General features: G+C 45.0%; 1 protein-coding gene across 4 annotated transcripts in view; it reads right to left on the bottom strand.

The window, feature by feature from the left end:
• The window catches only part of LOC109887412 (transmembrane protein 8B-like), a 32,698-nt gene extending 18,484 nt beyond the window's left edge, over positions 1-14,214 (bottom strand). For 2 of the 4 annotated variants that reach the window (XM_031815960.1, XM_031815961.1), the window contains exons 1-7: positions 14,046-14,214; positions 11,011-11,194; positions 8,000-8,204; positions 7,199-7,323; positions 893-1,158; positions 482-795; positions 308-401 (exon numbers count right to left, since the gene is read on the bottom strand). In XM_031815960.1, coding sequence (XP_031671820.1) covers positions 308-401; positions 482-795; positions 893-1,158; positions 7,199-7,323; positions 8,000-8,204; positions 11,011-11,194; positions 14,046-14,172 — 1,315 coding nt within the window. In that variant the 5' untranslated portion in view covers positions 14,173-14,214. Of the gene's footprint in view, positions 1-307; positions 402-481; positions 796-892; positions 1,159-7,198; positions 7,324-7,999; positions 8,205-8,962; positions 9,010-9,212; positions 9,253-11,010; positions 11,195-14,045 lie in introns of those variants that run through there. The other 2 variants (XM_031815963.1, XM_031815962.1) reach the window with 2 other exon arrangements.
• Positions 14,215-14,464: the final 250 nt, after the last annotated feature.

Here is a 14,464-nt window from a genome sequence, read left to right as displayed (position 1 = left end):
GACTGCATCACATCAGGCCGTGATTGGGAGTCCCATAGGGCGGCGCACAATTGGCCCAGCGTCGTCCGGGTTTGGCCGGTGTAGGCCGTCATTGAAAATAAGAATTTGTTCTTAACTGACTTGCCCAGTTATATAAAGTAAAAAATGTACTTTGATTTGTTTAACACTTTTTTGGTTACTACATGATTCCATATGTGTTATTTCATAGTTTTGATGTCTTCACTATTATTCTACAATGTAGAAGATAGTAAAAATAAAGAAAAACACTGGAATGACTGGTACTGTATGTCTGGTGTGTGTGTCCTACCTGTGTGACAGGGATGGGAGTAGTTGAGTGCGAGGACAGGAGCCCAGGAAGAGAAACAGGCCATCACACTGCTGTTTCCTAACGTTGCATTAGTCTACAATACACACACACACACACCCGTTACATCAGTTTACAGAAAAAAATGATATTTCGTCGTGTGTGTGTGTTACTCACAGTGTTGAGTGTAATCTCCAGGTTCAAGGTCCCTCCAGTAGACTGTGTGTTGAGGGGGTAGGTGAGGAGCGTGGGGTGTGTGTGTGTGACCGTTACATTAGGTCCATTAATGGGAGAGAACCGGACAGACAGAACGTCTAGTTCCTCACGGAGCACTGGGACACTCCACACACACTCCGACGACACGTTGTTATGACGACCTGCCTCGGCAACCACAGAACCGTTGCCTGGTGATGTTGTCGTGCTGCTGTTGCCATGGAGCCTGTTAATGTAATCGTCTCCAGACATACCCACGCTCTGAGGCTTACAACCCACTGACACACACACATGGTACAACCACTGTTACCGCATCACCTCACATATGGTGTGTGTGTGTGTGTGTGTGTGTGTGTGTGTGTGTGTAGTGCGTACCTGTGTAGTTGACTGAGATGCTGAAGGCTGTGGTTCGGTTGCTATGGTAACTATCCACGGTGACTCGTATCCAAGTATTCCATGGGGGAGCGAGGAGAACGGCCGAGCAGCCAATCAGAGAACAGTTCACCCTCACAAGCCCCCCCTGGGGGGAGGAGGAGCCCAGCGTGAGGGACAATGAACAGTCTCCGTTCACAAGTCCCTCCCACCAGGTACAGCCACTCACAGACACCGAGAGAGACGACACGAACTCTGGAACAAAAACCCTGACAGAGAGAGAGAGAGAGAGAGATATCTATTAACTAACCAACTACTCTAACAGTCTGAAAAGATAGATGGATTCCTTCTTCTACCATTGTCCCACACAACCTTCCAATGTATTATATTTACATGGTCCTAAAGCATTGAATGTATATAAAGATGACAGACAGGACTCAGCCACCATCCTCAGTAGCCTTCTAAGTTGTCAACGCCAGGAGGTTTGTCATTGCTCCGAGTCCAATTTTTTTATTTTTGGTCCCAACCGCTGTGTCTTTGTGAGACGCAGAGTAGGTGAACGGATGATCTCCACATGTGTGGTTCCCACCATGAAGCACTGAGGAGGAGGTGGTGTGATGGTGCTTTGCTGGTGACACGGTCAGTGATATATTTAAATTTCAAGGCACACTTAACCAGCATGGCTACTAGAGCATTCTGCAGCGATACGCCATCTCATCTGGTTTGAGGGACTATTAGTGGGGCTATCATTTGTTTTTCAACAGGACAATGACCCAACACACCTCAATGCTGTGTAAGGGCTATTTGACCATGAAGGAGAGTGATGGAGTGCTGCAACAGATGAGCTGGCAAAATCACCCGACCTCATCCCAATTGAGATGGTTTGGGATGAGTTGGATCGCAGAGTGAAGGAAAAGCAGCCACCAAGTGCTCAGCATATGTGGGAACTCCTTCAAGACGGTTGGAAAATTATTCCTTATGAAGCTGGTTGAGAGAATGCCAAGGTTGTGCAAAGCTGTCATTAAGGCTACTTTGAAGAATCTAAAATATATTTTGATTTGTTTAACACTTTTTTGGTTACTACATGATTCCATATGTGTCATGTCATAGTTTTGATGTCTTCACTATTATTCTACAATGTAGAAAATAGTCAAACATTTATGTTTATGTTAATTAACGGTCATTTAACGGTTAACGGTCATTTACCGTGATTGTCAAGCAAACAGTTATTTGCTTGACAATCACCGGATGACTAAAATGGGGCCACAGCCCTAATAAAGCAATACTACGTGTATGTTGTGTCGTAGCCCCTCACACTAATCATCTGGTCCCTTTCCCCCTCATAACTTACTGTTCTGACCTGGTGGTGCACAGCCTGTTTTAGAGAAATGTAATCATGGAATATTGTAAGAGCTTTCGTTATCTGCTTATATTATATAAGCAGACAATGTACATATTATAATAAGAATACACATTATATACATCTATATATATATAATAATAACACATATTATATACATTGTCTGCCCCCTTTATTTATCCTACGATTCTCCTGAATTCTGTCGCTGTACATTCAAAAAGTGCTGAACAAATAGTTATATCGACTCCGTCCGTCTTACCTCGCTCAATAATGTATTCATCGAAATTACGGATGGCCTCGGATGGCCGCTCGTCGTCCCCTTATGCCATAGTTTGTACATCTCAATTATCAGTAGAAACCACATTTGTTTTAAGCAAGTAAGCCTTATCAGCTATGTTTTTGGGCTGTTATCATCAGTTAGCTCTACATTCAATTCTCAGAACGTGAAGGAAACTTAAAAAACACAAGAAAACTATTGGTCCACGGGACCCGTCATTATTTTTCTCGGGAAACAGGAAGGAGCTTGGTGTCGGGATACCGGCCACCGGTATTAAACCCTAACACACACACACACACACACACCGGTATTAAACCCTAACACACACACACACCGGTATTAAACCCTAACACACACACACCAGTATTAAACCCTAACACACACACACCGGTATTAAACCCTAACACACACACACACACCGGTATTAAACCCTAACACACACACACACACACACCGGTATTAAACCCTAACACACACACACACACACACACACACACACACACCGGTATTAAACCCTAACACACACACACACACACCGGTATTAAACCCTAACACACACACACCGGTATTAAACCCTAACACACACACACACCGGTATTAAACCCTAACACTCACACACACACACACACACCGGTATTAAACCCTAACACACACACACACACCGGTATTAAACCCTAACACACACACACCGGTATTAAACCCTAACACACACACACACACCGGTATTAAACCCTAACACACACACACACACACACCGGTATTAAACCCTAACACACACCGGTATTAAACCCTAACACACACACACACACCGGTATTAAACCCTAACACACACACACACACACCGGTAATAAACCCTAAAACACACACACCGGTATTAAACCCTAACACACACACACACACTGGTATTAAACCCTAACACACACACACACTGGTATTAAACCCTAACACACACACACCGGTATTAAACCCTAACACACACACACACACACCGGTATTAAACCCTAACACACACACACACACCGGTATTAAACCCTAACACACACACACACACACCGGTATTAAACCCTAACACACACACACACACACACCGGTATTAAACCCTAACACACACACACACCGGTATTAAACCCTAACACACACACACCGGTATTAAACCCTAACACACACACACACACACCGGTATTAAACCCTAACACACACACACACACACCGGTATTAAACCCTAACACACACACACACTGGTATTAAACCCTAACACACACACACACACCGGTATTAAACCCTAACACACACACACACCGGTATTAAACCCTAACACACACACTCTCACATCTGCAGTTCAGTTTCAGCATGAGGTGTTACTAATTACTTTAATGAGCAGCGGAGAGAGAGGGAGGAAGAGGAGAGAGAGGGAGGAAGAGCGAGCACAATAGCTGTGTGTGAAAGGGAGAGAGGGAGGAAGAGAGCCCAGCTAGCATCTAATGTGTATTAGGAATGTTCTCCAACTGATTTGACATGGGGAATAGTTCAGAGAACACTAAAAAACAACGTTCTACTGTGGGAATTTCAGTACTTCAGCATGTTTTCTGCAGGTTTTCTCATGGTTCTATTTAGTCATGTTCCCAGAACAATTAAGAAACCTTAACGTTCAGAAAATGTTCTAAGAAAGTTATTTCAAGACATCTACATTCCGTTCTCAGCATTAACAAAACTCTCTCTATCCTCTAGTTCAGTGTGTTCAGGTGTGTTGCCAAGCCCACTAATTGGCCACACCTGATGTTCATAGTGCTCGTTAACTTTGAAATGTGGTCTGTTTGAATAGACCAAAATGAACAGCTTTGTATGCATAAACATCCTGGTGGCCCAGTGGACTAATTCCAGGGATAGAGAACACAAGCTGATAGGTTCGAATCTCGCTGACTCCGTGTCACAATTAAAAAATAAACCAAACTGTTTTGTTGATTAAAGCAAATCAATGTACGACTTTTTCTGTGCTTGGAGCTGAAAGCAGTTAACCCAAAATAAGCAGTGTTACTAAAAGTCTTAGTGAAACATTTACTTGAAAGTTAAGGAAATTATTCAAAAACCTCCCAAAAAAATTTTTTATTTTTTTTATTTCACCTTTATTTAACCAGGTAGGCTAGTTGAGAACAAGTTCTCATTTGCAACTGCGACCTGGCCAAGATAAAGCATAGCAGTGTGAGCATACAACAAAGAGTTACACATGGAGTAAACAATTAACAAGTCAATAACACAGTAGAAAACGAAGGGGGGGTCTATATACAATGTGTGCAAAAGGCATGAGGAGGTAGGCAAATAATTACAATTTTGCAGATTAACGCTGGAGTGATAAAAGATCAGATGGTCATGTACAGGTAGAGATATTGGTGTGCAGAAGAGCAGAAAAGTAAATAAATAAAAACAGTACGGGGATGAGGTAGGTGAAAAGGGTGGGCTATTTACCAATAGACTATGTACAGCTGCAGCGATCGGTTAGCTGCTCAGATAGCTGATGTTTGAAGTTGGTGAGGGAGATAAGTCTCCAACTTCAGCGATTTTTGCAATTCGTTCCAGTCACAGGCAGCAGAGTACTGGAACGAAAGGCGGCCAAATGAGGTGTTGGCTTTAGGGATGATCAGTGAGATACACCTGCTGGAGCGCGTGCTACGGATGGGTGTTGCCATCGTGACCAGTGAGCTGAGATAAGGCGGAGCTTTACCTAGCATAGACTTGTAGATGACCTGGAGCCAGTGGGTCTGGCGACGAATATGTAGCGAGGGCCAGCCGACTAGAGCATACAAGTCGCAGTGGTGGGTAGTATAAGGTGCTTTAGTGACAAAACGGATGGCACTGTGATAGACTGCATCCAGTTTGCTGAGTAGAGTGTTGGAAGCCATTTTGTAGATGACATCGCCGAAGTCGAGGATCGGTAGGATAGTCAGTTTTACTAGGGTAAGCTTGGCGGCTTGAGTGAAGGAGGCTTTGTTGCGGAATAGAAAGCCGACTCTTGATTTGATTTTCGATTGGAGATGTTTGATATGAGTCTGGAAGGAGAGTTTGCAGTCTAGCCAGACACCTAGGTACTTATAGACGTCCACATATTCTAGGTCGGAACCATCCAGGGTGGTGATGCTAGTCGGGCATGCAGGTGCAGGCAGCGACCGGTTGAAAAGCATGCATTTGGTTTTACTAGCGTTTAAGAGCAGTTGGAGGCCACGGAAGGAGTGTTGTATGGCATTGAAGCTTGTTTGGAGGTTAGATAGCACAGTGTCCAAAGACGGGCCGAAAGTATATAGAATGGTGTCGTCTGCGTAGAGGTGGATCAGGGAATCGCCCGCAGCAAGAGCAACATCATTGATATACACAGAGAAAAGAGTCGGCCCGAGAATTGAACCCTGTGGCACCCCCATAGAGACTGCCAGAGGACCGGACAGCATGCCCTCCGATTTGACACACTGAACTCTGTCTGCAAAGTAATTGGTGAACCAGGCAAAGTATTTGTTTTGATTGGCTGTTGCATATAGTTGGAATGAAATAACCTTTCATTCTTAACGTTAAGAAAACATTCAAAATGTTGTGAATGTTTTGCTTATTATTGAGTTATTTAGTGTCATAACATTCAAATATTTCTAAAATATTCCCAGTTTCAGGGAAACAGAGTAAAATGTTCAAAGAACCTCTGTCCTAAAAATGTACGTTCAGGTACAGGTTCAGGTAGGTTAACTTCTGTTCTCAGAACGTTTAAAAAACATTCCGTTTTACCAGTCAGAAAACGTATGGCTTTGTTCCCACAACCAATGCGAAAACCAAAAACACACGTTCCCACAACTTCCAAGGGACCGAATGTGCTAGTTGGGTTGTTAGACCGAAGTAGACAGTCAGAGAGAGAGAGACATAGGGTATTGTTATAGTAGACAGACTTTCAGGTGTGACTGGTTTTTATCATGATGCTGACTGTTCAAATCAAATCTCAAATCTCTTCCTCATTGCTCTCTAAAGCTGGAGTTACATCAAGCAACTTTCACACAACTTCAGGTCCAAGCAGCCGAGTTGCTTCTTGAGAAACATCCCCCTGCAACTCATCTGCATCTCGGGTGCATCGAAACGTTCCAACTATATGCAACAGCCAATCAAAACAAATACTTTTGTCACATGATCCAATGAAAAGGTTCTGAATTCTGAGCCAGTTGTCATGTCAACACAGCTGTCAGTCCTGCGGGAACTGGGATCAAGGTTGACAGAAGAGACATTAGCCCAACGGGAGCTATATAATTAAATATTGGCATCATAGCTAGTCATGGTTTATGTACATGGTTTGGCAGACAATAAATGTCATTTTAGAAGTGAACCCAGACCTCTCTCTGACCACTTTCAACTGAAAATGTCCATTAGCTTGGTTAGCTCATTGCAGTGTCCTGTTGGCCGCATTGTATCTATATCCCTGCTGTTACAATAACCAGACAAATATAGAAATCAAAAGATTAGAAGCTAATCACTGGTGAAACCATGACGTAATGCAGCAGATGACACGGGGTGAGTTAAGAATTCTCAACCAATAAGACAAAAGCAGCTTCAGTTTGATTGGCTGGTTCTATGACCTTTTCATCTCCTTTCAGTTGTGACAGGGTCAGGGGTTAAGGTCAGGGGTTAGGGTTAGCGTAACGGTCCTTACCGGAGTCGTGCAGGTCTGTCGGGGGAGGCGCTCTGGGTTAGGGGCGTGGCCTGGAGGATGGGTGTGTCCACTGCTCTCCTGACTGACAGCTGGGGCTGGAAGAGGTAAGAGCAGGACGGGAATCCCTACACACACACACACACACACATTATAAACACACACACAATACACACACACAATACACACACACACATTATAAACACACACACAATACACACACACACAATACACACACACACAATACACACACACACATTATAAACACACACACAATACACACATTATAAACACACACACACACACACACACATTATAAACACACACACACACACACATTATAAACACACACACAATACACACACACATTATAAACACACACACACACACACATTATAAACACACACACAATACACACACACATTATAAACACACACACAATACACACACACACACATTATAAACACACACACAATACACACACACACATTATAAACACACACACAATACACACACACACATTATAAACACACACATTATAAACACACACACACAAACACACATTATAAACACACACACAATACACACACACATTATAAACACACACACACAAACACACATTATAAAACACACAATACACACATTACACACACAATACACACATTACACACACAAACACGCACAATACACAGATTACACACACACACAATACACACACACACAAACACACACACAATACACACACACATTATAAACACACACACAATACACACACACACAGAACACACTATAAAAACTCCTCACCTTGTGTTCGATGCGTCCATCGTCTCGGGGCAGGTGAGCCGCCAGGTACCAGTCTCCGGGGGCGGGGTTAGAGAGGTTAAAGGTTGTGTTGCTTTGTGATGATGTCATGGGCAGGTTGAGCGAGAGGACTGGTGATGTCACAGTGTTGTTAGGAAACAGCCGTCCTACTGGGTCAATGACTGGAGGAGCTCCCCAACGCATGTACCTGAGGAGGAGGAGGAGAGAGGAGGAGGGAGGGGGAGGGAGGAGGAGGGAGGGGTGGAGAGAGGGGGAGGGAGGGAGGGTGAGGGAGGAGGAGGGAGGGGTGGAGAGAGGAGGAGGGAGTGGTGGAGAGAGGAGGAGGGAGGGGTGGAGAGAGGGGGAGGGAGGGAGGGTGAGGGAGGAGGAGGGAGGGGTGGAGAGAGGAGGAGGGAGGGGTGGAGAGAGGAGGAGGGAGGGGTGGAGAGAGGGGGAGGGAGGGAGGGTGAGGGAGGAGGAGGGAGGGGTGGAGAGAGGAGGAGGGAGGGGTGGAGAGAGGGGGAGGGAGGGAGGGTGAGGGAGGGAGGAGGGAGGGGTGGAGAGAGGAGGAGGGAGGGGTGGAGAGAGGAGGAGGGAGGGGTGGAGAGAGGGGGAGGGAGGGAGGGTGAGGGAGGAGGAGGGAGGGGTGGAGAGAGGAGGAGGGAGGGGTGGAGAGAGGGGGAGGGAGGGAGGGTGAGGGAGGAGGAGGGAGGGGTGGAGAGAGGAGGAGGGAGTGGTGGAGAGAGAGGGGAGGAGAGAGGAGGAGGGAGGGGTGGAGAGAGAGGGGAGGGAGAGGTGGAGGGAGAAGTGTAGGGTTAGATAGAGAACACTGAGTAGAAACATGTTATTGCCGGTAGAGACAGGCTGTCATGTGTTGCCCCCAGAGAGAGAGGGATGTCATGTGTTGCCCCCAGAGAGAGAGAGGGATGTCATGTGTTGCCCCCAGAGAGAGAGTCATAGACTGACATGGTGACGTTGTGTGTTCCACAGTTGAACCAGTACAGTCATAGACTGACATGGTGATGTTGTGTGTTCCACAGCTGAAACAGTACAGTCATAGACTGACATGGTGACGTTGTGTGTTCCACAGTTGAACCAGTACTGTCATAGACTGACATGGTGACGTTGTGTGTTCCACAGTTGAACCAGTACTGTCATAGACTGACATGGTGACGTTGTGTGTTCCACAGTTGAACCAGTACAGTCATAGACCGACATGGTGACGTTGTGTGTTCCACAGTTGAAACAGTACAGTCATAGACTGACATGGTGACGTTGTGTGTTCCACAGCTGAAACAGTACAGTCATAGACTGACATGGTGACGTTGTGTGTTCCACAGTTGAACCAGTACAGTCATAGACTGACATGGTGACGTTGTGTGTTCCACAGTTGAACCAGTACAGTCATAGACTGACATGGTGACGTTGTGTGTTCCACAGTTGAACCAGTACAGTCATAGACTGACATGGTGACGTTGTGTGTTCCACAGCTGAAACAGTACAGTCATAGACTGACATGGTGACGTTGTGTGTTCCACAGTTGAAACAGTACTGTCATAGACTGACATGGTGATGTTGTGTGTTCCACAGTTGAACCAGTACAGTCATAGACTGACATGGTGACGTTGTGTGTTCCACAGTTGAACCAGTAGTCATAGACTGACATGGTGACGTTGTGTGTTCCACAGTTGAACCAGTACAGTCATAGACTTACATGGTGACGTTGTGTGTTCCACAGTTGAACCAGTACAGTCATAGACTTACATGGTGACGTTGTGTGTTCCACAGTTGAACCAGTACTGTCATAGACTGACATGGTGACATTGTGTGTTCCACAGCTGAAACAGTACTGTCATATACTGACATGGTGACGTTGTGTGTTCCACAGTTGAACCAGTACAGTCATAGACTGACATGGTGACATTGTGTGTTCCACAGTTGAACCAGTACAGTCATAGACTGACATGGTGACGTTGTGTGTTCCACAGTTGAACCAGTACAGTCATAGACTGACATGGTGACGTTGTGTGTTCCACAGTTGAACCAGTACAGTCATAGACTGACATGGTGACGTTGTGTGTTCCACAGTTGAACCAGTACAGTCATAGACTGACATGGTGAAGTTGTGTGTTCCACAGCTGAAACAGTACAGTCATAGACTGACATGGTGACGTTGTGTGTTCCACAGTTGAACCAGTACAGTCATAGACTGACATGGTGACGTTGTGTGTTCCACAGTTGAACCAGTACAGTCATAGACTGACATGGTGACGTTGTGTGTTCCACAGCTGAAACAGTACAGTCATAGACTGACATGGTGACGTTGTGTGTTCCACAGTTGAACCAGTACAGTCATAGACTGACATGGTGACATTGTGTGTTCCACAGTTGAACCAGTACAGTCATAGACTGACATGGTGATGTTGTGTGTTCCACAGTTGAACCAGTACAGTTATAGACTGACATGGTGACGTTGTGTGTTCCACAGCTGAAACAGTACTGTCATAGACTGACATGGTGACGTTGTGTGTTCCACAGTTGAACCAGTACAGTCATAGACTGACATGGTGACGTTGTGAGTTCCACAGCTGAAACAGTACTGTCATAGACTGACATGGTGACGTTGTGTGTTCCACAGTTGAACCAGTACAGTCATAGACTGACATGGTGACATTGTGTGTTCCACAGTTGAACCAGTACAGTCATAGACTGACATGGTGACGTTGTGTGTTCCACAGTTGAACCAGTACAGTCATAGACTGACATGGTGACGTTGTGTGTTCCACAGTTGAACCAGTACAGTCATAGACTGACACGGTGACATTGTGTGTTCCACAGTTGAACCAGTACAGTCATAGACTGACATGGTGACGTTGTGGGTTCCACAGTTGAACCAGTACAGTCATAGACTGACATGGTGACGTTGTGTGTTCCACAGTTGAACCAGTACAGTCATAGACTGACATGGTGACGTTGTGTGTTCCACAGTTGAAACAGTACTGTCATAGACTTACATGGTGACGTTGTGTGTTCCACAGTTGAAACCGCTGCCCCTGGTTACAGTGAACAGCCAGCGGGCGACGACGGTGTCGTCCGGGATATGGAACATGGTCAGCCTGATGTTGCCATACCAACCGTATCTTGACAGCTTCTGGGCCGGCTTGGAGGACAACTCCTGAACTAACGTCAGCTCACCACCTGGAGGGACACACATATTAAAGCTTAAGTCCACAGACACCGAGAGGAGACAGTCCGGCGTGATAGTTACATGGCTCTGAGACCACCGTCCATAGGAGGGTCGTACACACACACACACAATTTTTTTTGTCAAAGACCCCAGCCACCCCAGTCATAGACTGTTCTCTTTACTGCCGCATGGCAAGCGGTACCGGAGCGCCAAGTCTAGGTCCAAGAGGCTTCTAAACAGCTTCTACCCCCAAGCCATAAGCCTCCTGAACAGGTAACCAAATGGCTACCCAGACTATTTGCATTGTGTTCCCCCCCCCCCACACTCTTTACACTGCTGCTACTCTCTGTTTATCATATATGCATAGTCACTTTAACTATACATTCATGTACATACTACCTCATTAGCCCGCCTAACCGGTGCCTGTATGTAGCCTCTCTACTGTATAGAGCCTCTCTACTGTATAGAGCCTCTCTACTGTATGTAGCCTCTCTACTGTATACAGCCTCTCTACTGTATATAGCCTCTCTACTGTATACAGCCTCTCTACTGTATACAGCCTCTCTACTGTATAGAGCCTCTCTATAGCCTCTCTACTGTATATAGCCTCTCTACTGTATACAGCCTCTCTACTGTATACAGCCTCTCTACTGTATGTAGCCTCTCTACTGTATGTAGCCTCTCTACTGTATGTAGCCTCTCTACTGTATATAGCCTCTCTACTGTATAGAGCCTCTCTACTGTATAGAGCCTCTCTACTGTATGTAGCCTCTCTACTGTATACAGCCTCTCTACTGTATACAGCCTCTCTACTGTATATAGCCTCTCTACTGTATATAGCCTCTCTACTGTATATAGCCTCTCTACTGTATGTAGCCTCTACTGTTTAGAGCCTCTCTACTGTATATAGCCTCTCTACTGTATACAGCCTCTCTACTGTATATAGCCTCTCTACTGTATACAGCCTCTCTACTGTATATAGCCTCTCTACTGTATATAGCCTCTCTACTGTATAGAGCCTCTCTACTGTATAGAGCCTCTCTACTGTATGTAGCCTCTCTACTGCATAGAGCCTCTCTATAGCCTCTCTACTGTATAGAGCCTCTCTACTGTATACAGCCTCTCTACTGTATACAGCCTCTCTACTGTATGTAGCCTCTCTACTGTATGTAGCCTCTCTACTGTATATAGCCTCTCTACTGTATAGAGCCTCTCTACTGTATGTAGCCTCTCTACTGTATACAGCCTCTCTACTGTATAGAGCCTCTCTACTGTATAGAGCCTCTCTATAGCCTCTCTACTGTATACAGCCTCTATACTGTATACAGACTCTCTACTGTAGACAGCCTCTCTACTGTATAGAACCTCTCTACTGTATACAGCCTCGCTACTGTATACAACCTCTACTGTATATAGCCCCTCTACTGTATATAGCCCCTCTACTGTATATAGCCCCTCTACTGTATATAGCCCCTCTACTGTATATAGCCCCTCTACTGTATACAGCCTCTCTACTGTATAGAACCTCTCTACTGTATACAGCCTCTCTACTGTATATAGCCCCTCTACTGTATATAGCCTCTCCTGTATATAGCCTCTCTACTGTATAGAGCCCCTCTACTGTATAGAGCCTCTCTACTGTATATAGCCTCTCTACTGTATATAGCCCCTCTACTGTATATAGCCCCTCTACTGTATATAGCCCCTCTACAGTATATAGCCCCTCTACTGTATATAGCCTCTCTACTGTATATAGCCTCTCTACTGTATATAGCCTCTCTACTGTATATAGCCTCTCTACTGTATATAGCCTCTCTACTGTATGTAGCCTCTCTACTGTATATAGCCTCTCTACTGTATATAGCCTCTCTACTGTATGTAGCCTCTCTACTGTATGTAGCCTCTCTACTGTATATAGCCTCTCTACTGTATATAGCCTCTCTACTGTATATAGCCCCTCTACTGTATAGAGCCTCTCTATAGCCCCTCTACTGTATAGAGCCTCTCTATAGCCTCTACTGTATATAGCCTCTCTACTGTATATTGCCTCTACTGTATACAGCCTATCCTGTTATTATACACTGTTGTTCTTTATTTTCTTACTTACCTATTGTTCACCTAATGCCTATTTGTACTTAAAAATTACACTGTTGGTTAGAGCCTGTAAGTCAGCAGTTCACTGTGAGGTCTACTACACCGGCTGTATTCAGCATTTCACTGTGAGGTCTACTACACCTGTTGTATTCATCATTTCACTGTGAGGTCTACTACACCTGTTGTATTCATCATTTCACTGTGAGGTCTACTACACCTGTTGTATTCATCATTTCACTGTGAGGTCTACTACACCTGTTGTATTCATCATTTCACTGTAAGGTCTACTACACCTGCTGTATTCAGCATTTCACTGTGAGGTCTACTACACCTGTTGTATTCAGCATTTCACTGTGAGGTCTACTACACCGGTTGTATTCAGCATTTCACTGTGAGGTCTACTACACCTGTTGTATTCAGCAGTTCACTGTAAGGTCTACTACACCTGTTGTATTCAGCATTTCACTGTAAGGTCTACTACACCTGTTGTATTCAGCATTTCACTGTAAGGTCTACTACACCTGTTGTATTCAGCATTTCACTGTGAGGTCTACTACACCTGTTGTAGTCAGCATTTCACTGTGAGGTCTACTACACCTGTTGTATTCAGCATTTCACTGTGAGGTCTACTACACCGGTTGTATTTGGCTCACATGACAAATAAACTTTGATTTGATCCACTCCGACGTCCCAACAACACAGCTGGCTAAGCTAACGTCACCTACCAGAGCAATGCTCGGGAAAATGTTGTCGTTTCTAATGACTTACCGTCGCCGAAAGCGGTGGCTATGAAAGACAACACCAGCAAACTTGGCAGGAAGTGAATTTCCATGTTGTTGTTGTTTTTTTCTCTCACAAAAACGCGTTTATTTTCCTCCAAAGCATCACATCTCATTTCCGGGTTTAGCAGCTCCCGAGTTGACCCGGACTGAGTCTACAAGCCCCACAAAGCCTTGCGCGGTTCCAGGAAGTCCGGTGGAGTTGTTGTTTTTTAAATTATTATTATTTTTATTTTTTATTAACAACAAATCAATACAGAAAGTACATGAGGGATCAAAAGTAGATATAGATTATATACAATGGACAATCGATCTAGGGGCGGGGCTGGGGGCGGACTGGGGGCGGGGCTAGGGGGTACAATATCACATTACAATTACACAAGGACCTTAAGGGACATACATACACTT

Source organism: Oncorhynchus kisutch, unplaced genomic scaffold (assembly GCF_002021735.2).
Source record: "Oncorhynchus kisutch isolate 150728-3 unplaced genomic scaffold, Okis_V2 scaffold716, whole genome shotgun sequence".
Classification (NCBI taxonomy): Eukaryota; Metazoa; Chordata; class Actinopteri; order Salmoniformes; family Salmonidae; genus Oncorhynchus; species Oncorhynchus kisutch.
Note: the sequence above shows the minus strand (reverse complement) of the source record. Positions and strands in the feature narration are given on the sequence as shown.